We start from the raw sequence: 5,358 nt of genomic DNA on the forward strand, positions 1-5,358 counted from the left end.
CGGCGGGGAGTGGGGCGGGGGCTCGGCGGGGGGCTCTGGGCCACGGGGAGCGGGGCCAGGGCTCGGTGGGGGGCGCTGGGCGAAGGGGCGGGGGCTCGGCGGGGGGCGCTGGGCTGCAGGGTTCTCGACACACACACACACACACCCCCGCGCCCACCTGCAGGCTCAGCTTGCGGTAACGGTCGTTCAGCAGCTCCGTGTTGCTCTGCTCCTCGTCCAGCTCCTCCTCCAGCTGCCCAATCCGGGCCTCCAGGTGCCGCTTCTCATCCAGCAGCGCCGACCTGCAGGGAGGGGGGGCCGGGCTGAGTGGGGCTGGGAGCCCGGGTCAGGGGCGGTTCTGGCGCGAGGATAATGGTCGTGGCATCGGCAGCGGCTGGGGGCACGGTGTTCACAAAGGGGTGTGGGCGGGGCATGGGGCAGTGGGCAGGGCAAGTGAAAGGATGGGGTGGGGCATGGGCATGGCATACATGGGGGCATGGGTAAGGCAGGGGGTGGGGCAGGTGCGGGACATAGGTGGGGCAGGCATGGGGCAGAGACAGAGGGCGTGGCAGTGGGCGGGGCAGGCACAGGGGGCGGGGCCTATGGCAGCAGGGGGTGGAGCTCACAAAAGGCCAGAGGCAGGGGAGTGGCGGGGCGGGGCCCACCACGGGCAGGAGGGGCGGGCTTTGTGCAGCAGGCAGGGCCCAGGGCACTCGTCATCACCAGGGGCGGAGCCTACAGCAGTGGGCGGGGCCTATGCAGTGGGCGGGGCACTCACTTCCCGCTGGCGCCATTGGCCAGCTCGTCGGCCAGGTCGTCACGCTCCTGCTGCGCCTGCCGCTTGGCTCGCTCGGCCGCCGCCAGCTCCTGGAACGGGCAGGGGAGGGGTCAGGGGGGGGGGGGGCTTGGCTGTGCTCGGGGGGCGTTGACACCCCCCCACAGCACGTACCCACCCCCACCACAATAGCTCCACCCCCTCACCTCATGTCGCTGCACTAGCCCAGCCCCCACATGAAAGAGCCCCACCCTCTCACCTCCTGCAGCTGAAGTAGCTCCGCCTCCAAGTTTTTCAGCTTCTTCTCGTTCTCCCTGGACTGGATGAAGATCTCCTCGCGGGACGTGCGCGACTCCTCCACCTCCCGCCACAGCTCCTTCATCTGGGCCTGCGGGGGACGGGTTGAGAGCAAGTGAGAGACTCCCGCCCCCCGGACGCCGGGGTCCCATAATGAAGGGTAAGTTCCGCTCTTGGGGCACCCGGACGCTGGGGTCCCGTAACGCAGAGCAAGCCCCACCGCTGGGGTGCCCGGATGCCAGGGTCCAATAATGCAGGAGGAGAAAGAACAAAATACTCCAGCTCCCAGCATGCACTGCTCCCCTTCTGGCTTCCCCTGTGGCCCAGTTGGGTGCCCGATGCCCCTCCCCTAGTCCCCCCGGCTCCTCCCCCAGCCCCCAGGCCCCTCCCCCGGCCCCAAGCCACACACCCCACCTGCAGTTTGCGGAGCTGCTTGACGGCCTCTTCACGCCCCTTGTTGGCGGCGTCGATCTGCCCCAGCACCTCCTGCAGGTCCAGCTCCAGCTTCTTCCGCGCCGCCACCACCTGGGCCCGCTGCTTCCGCTCGCCGTCCAGCTCCTGCTCCAGGTCCCGCACCTGGGGGGGGGGGGGCAGGGGTCACCCATGGCCAGTGCCCACCCTGCGCCCAGCAGGCACCGGCCTGCCGCCAGCCCAGCCCCCTCCCAGCCCCGGCAGCCCCCGGCCGCCCCCACCTGCTTGGCGAGCAGCTTCTTCTTGTCGTCGTTGCTGTCGTCGCGGCTCTGCAGGTCCCGCTCGTGCTGCGCCTTCATGGCCTGCAGGGTCACCTCCAGCCGCAGCTTCCCGTCCTCCGTGGCCTGCAGCTCGTCCTCCAGCTCCTCCAGCTGCGCCCGCATCTCCTGCACCTGCTGCTCCAGCGCCCGCTTCGACCGCTCCAGCTCGTGCACCTGCGGGAGGGCACGGACCAGGGTTCCCAGCGTGCACTGAGCCAGCATCACCAGCAGGCACCGCACCACGGCCCTCCCGGGGGCACGGCCCAGAGCTCCCAGCATGCACCGCACCAGGGCTCCCAGCATGCACCGCACCACGGCCCTCCTGGGAGCACGGCCCAGAGCTCCCAGCATGCACCGCACCAGGGCTCCCAGCATACACCGCGCCGCCGTCCCCAGCATGCACCGCGCCACGGCCCTCCTGGGGGCACGGCCCAGAGCTCCCAGCATGCACCGCACCAGGGCTCCCAGCATACACCGCACCAGGGCTCCCAGCATGCACCGCGCCGCCGTCCCCAGCATGCACTGCGCCACGGCTCTCCCGGGGGCACGGCCCAGAGCTCCCAGCATGCACCGCACCAGGGCCCCCAGCATATACCGCACCAGGGCTCCCAGCATGCACCGTACCACGGCCCTCCCGGGGGCACGGCCCAGAGCTCCCAGCATGCACCACACCAGGGCTCCCAGCATGCACCATGCCATGGCCCTCCCAGGTACATACAGCTGTGTTAGACCCCATACCCCTCCCAGAGCTGGGGAGAGAACCCAGGAATCCTGGCTCCCAGCCCAGGCCTCCCTCCCCGCGCCGAGGTGAGGGGGGAACCCAGGCGTCCGGGCGGGGCTCCTTACGTTCTTGCCGACGTCGTCCTTGGAGCTGACCAGGTCGTCCAGCTCAGCCCGGAGCTGCTTGTTCTGCCGGTCCAGCTCCTCCCGCAGCTCCAGCGACTCCTCCAGCGCCCGGGTCAGCGACAGCACCTTGGTCTCCTTCTCCCGGGCCTCGGCCTCGGCCCGGTCCCGCTCCTCCGCGTGGCGCGCCGACACCAGCTTCTCCTCCGCCAGCATCTGCCGGGGACCAGTGCGTCAGGGGGGGCCTGGCCAGGCTGGGGGGTGGGGAAGGGGAGCCCTGGCCAGGCTGGGGGGCCGGAGGGAGGGTCAGGGGAGGGGTGAGTAGGATTTGGGAGGATCAGTAGCAGCGGAGGGTTGGTGGGTGGGGTTGGTGGGACGTGGGAAGGGGGAAGTCAGTGGCTGTTGGATGGGGAGGTCGGTGGATGGAGGAGGAGCATGGAGGGGTTGGGATCAGTGTGGGAGGAGAAGGGGGGAGGAGGGCAGTGGGGGGCGGAAGCAGCTGCGAGGGGCAGGGAGGAAGCAGGGGTGGGGACTACGGGGGCGGGGAGCAGTGGAGGGTGGGGACAGTGTGGGGGAGCATGTGGGGGGGAGCAGCGGGGGGTGGGGCAGTATGCAGCAGCGGGGACGGGTGGGGAGCAGCGAGGGATCGGGGGCAGGGGGCTGCGCCCTCACCTGGTCAAACTTCTTCTGCCGGCGCTCCAGGTTGGCCACGGCCTGGCGCTGCTGGCCCAGCTCCAGGCTGGCGTCGTCCAGCTCCTGCTGCAGCCGCGCCCGGGTCTTCTCCAGCTTCTCAGCCGCTTGCGCCTTCTCCTCCCAGCGCTGCCCCAGCAGCTCCAGCTCCCGGGCCGCCCGCCGCCGGGCCTCCTCCAGCGCCTCCGCCGTGCCCGCGTCCTCCTCCAACTTCCGCCGCGCCTCCACCACCTGCCGGTAGCGGGGTCAGACGGGGCGTGGGGCCCCCCACCCTGGAGCCGGCTGGCCCCACGTGCCCCCAGATTCCCCCATACCAGAGGCAGCCAGTCCCAGGACACGCTCCCCACCCCAACCAGCAAATGGCCCTGCCCTTGGGAGACGCTGGGACGCGAGCAGGGACAGAACAAAGAGGGGGCCGGGGCAGGAAACACTGCACCCGCCGTGCCAAGCACACTGCAGCAGTGCTGTGCACCCACTGCATCCCCTTCACTGCATCCCCACACTGCACCCCTGGCACCCCTCACATAGCACCCACTGTGCCCCTCACACTGCACCAGTGCTCTGCACCCACTGCGTCCCCTTCACTGCATCCCCACACTGCACCCCTGGCACCCCTCACATAGCACCCACTGTGCCCCTCACACTGCGCCAGCACTTGGCACCCACTGCATCCCCTGCACCCTCACAGTGCCCCCGCGGCACCACCCACTGCTGTGCACACGGAGCCAGCTCCGTGCTGGCTGCACCACCCTGTGGCCCCGGGCCGGGCTCACCTGCTGCTGCAGGGCCTGGATCTGGCGGCTGAAGTTGGCCTTCGCAGCCTCCTCCTCCTCCAGCTGCTCCAGCACGGCGCCCTTCTCCTCCTCCAGCTGCCGCACCCGCGAGCCCAGCGCCAGCTTCTGCCGCGTCTCCTCCTGCAGCAGCTCCTGGGGCAGGGAGGGGGAGAGTCAGAGACCCTGTTGCAGGCCCCTCCCCCCCCCCCCCCCGGGCCGAGACCCCCCCCCCCGCCCCCCCCCCCGCCCCCGGGGCAGAGACCCCACCACAGCCCCCTGCCAGACCCCCAGGCCCAGGGGCAGAGCCGCCCTGTGCCTACCAGACACCACCCTCCCCACACCACCCAGGCCCCGCTTCCCCGGCCCCACCCCACGTAGCTCCCCCCACCCAGGCCCCATTCCCAACCCCGTCCCCCCGCCCCAAACCACTCCCCCAACCCGGCACCTGCTGGGCTCAGCCCCTACCTGGGCGTCCTGCAGGTGGGACTCCACGCTGGCCAGCTCCTTGGCGAGCTTGGTCGTCTTCGACTCCGTGGTGCCCAGGGCCCCCGAGACGCTGTCCAGCTCACTCTGCCCGGGGGAGACAGGGCGGGGGGGGGCTCAGCGACCCTGCTCCATGGCCCCCGTCATCCCACAGGGGTGATCGGGGGGGGGGCAGGATACTGGGGTAGATGGGCCCGGGAGGTGATGGAGGAAGCAGGATACCAGCTTAGATGGACCCAGGGAGGGGGTGGGATACTGGGATAGATGGGCCCGGGAGGTGATGGAGGGGGCAGAATCCTGGGGTAGATGGACCCAGGGGACAGGGAGGCAGCAGGATACTGGGGTAGCTGGAGGGGGCAGGATCCATGGGTCTGAACCAGGGGGCAGGGAGGGGGCGGCATACTGGGGTAGATGGGCCTGCGGGGGTGATGGAGGGGGCAGGATATGGGGGTAGATGGACCCAGGGGGCAGGGAGGGGGCGGGATACTGGGGTAGGTGGAGGGGACAGGATCCATGAGTCTGATCCAGGGGGCAGGGAGGGGGCAGGATACTGGGGTAGATGGGCCCGTGGGTGGGATGGAGAGGGCAGGATACCAGGGGATAGATGGGTGTGGGGGGATGATCCAGGGGGAAGGGAGGGGGCAGAATACCGGAGTAGATGGGCCCACAGGGGTGATGGAGGGGGCAGAATACCGGGGTAGGTGGCCTCAGAGGGGTGATGGAGGGGGCGGGATCCATGAGTCCGATCCAGGGGGCAGGAAGGGGGCAGGATACCAGGGTAGATGGG

At 70.4% G+C, this 5,358-nt stretch overlaps 1 protein-coding gene across 1 annotated transcript in view; it reads right to left on the bottom strand.

Moving 5' to 3' along the window:
* Positions 1-5,309, bottom strand: part of LOC112124506 (myosin heavy chain, embryonic smooth muscle isoform-like) — a 9,629-nt gene extending 4,320 nt beyond the window's left edge. The window contains exons 1-10 of the mRNA XM_026658137.2: positions 5,265-5,309; positions 4,554-4,658; positions 4,089-4,241; positions 3,298-3,546; positions 2,629-2,841; positions 1,744-1,956; positions 1,466-1,627; positions 1,014-1,142; positions 758-846; positions 158-281 (exon numbers count right to left, since the gene is read on the bottom strand). Of these exons, the coding sequence (XP_026513922.1) occupies positions 158-281; positions 758-846; positions 1,014-1,142; positions 1,466-1,627; positions 1,744-1,956; positions 2,629-2,841; positions 3,298-3,546; positions 4,089-4,241; positions 4,554-4,658; positions 5,265-5,309 (1,482 nt within the window). The remainder of the gene's footprint in view (positions 1-157; positions 282-757; positions 847-1,013; positions 1,143-1,465; positions 1,628-1,743; positions 1,957-2,628; positions 2,842-3,297; positions 3,547-4,088; positions 4,242-4,553; positions 4,659-5,264) is intronic.
* Positions 5,310-5,358: the final 49 nt, after the last annotated feature.

This window comes from Terrapene carolina, unplaced genomic scaffold (assembly GCF_002925995.2).
Source record: "Terrapene carolina triunguis isolate 2854851 unplaced genomic scaffold, T_m_triunguis-2.0 Scaffold401, whole genome shotgun sequence".
Lineage (NCBI taxonomy): Eukaryota > Metazoa > Chordata > Testudines > Emydidae > Terrapene > Terrapene triunguis.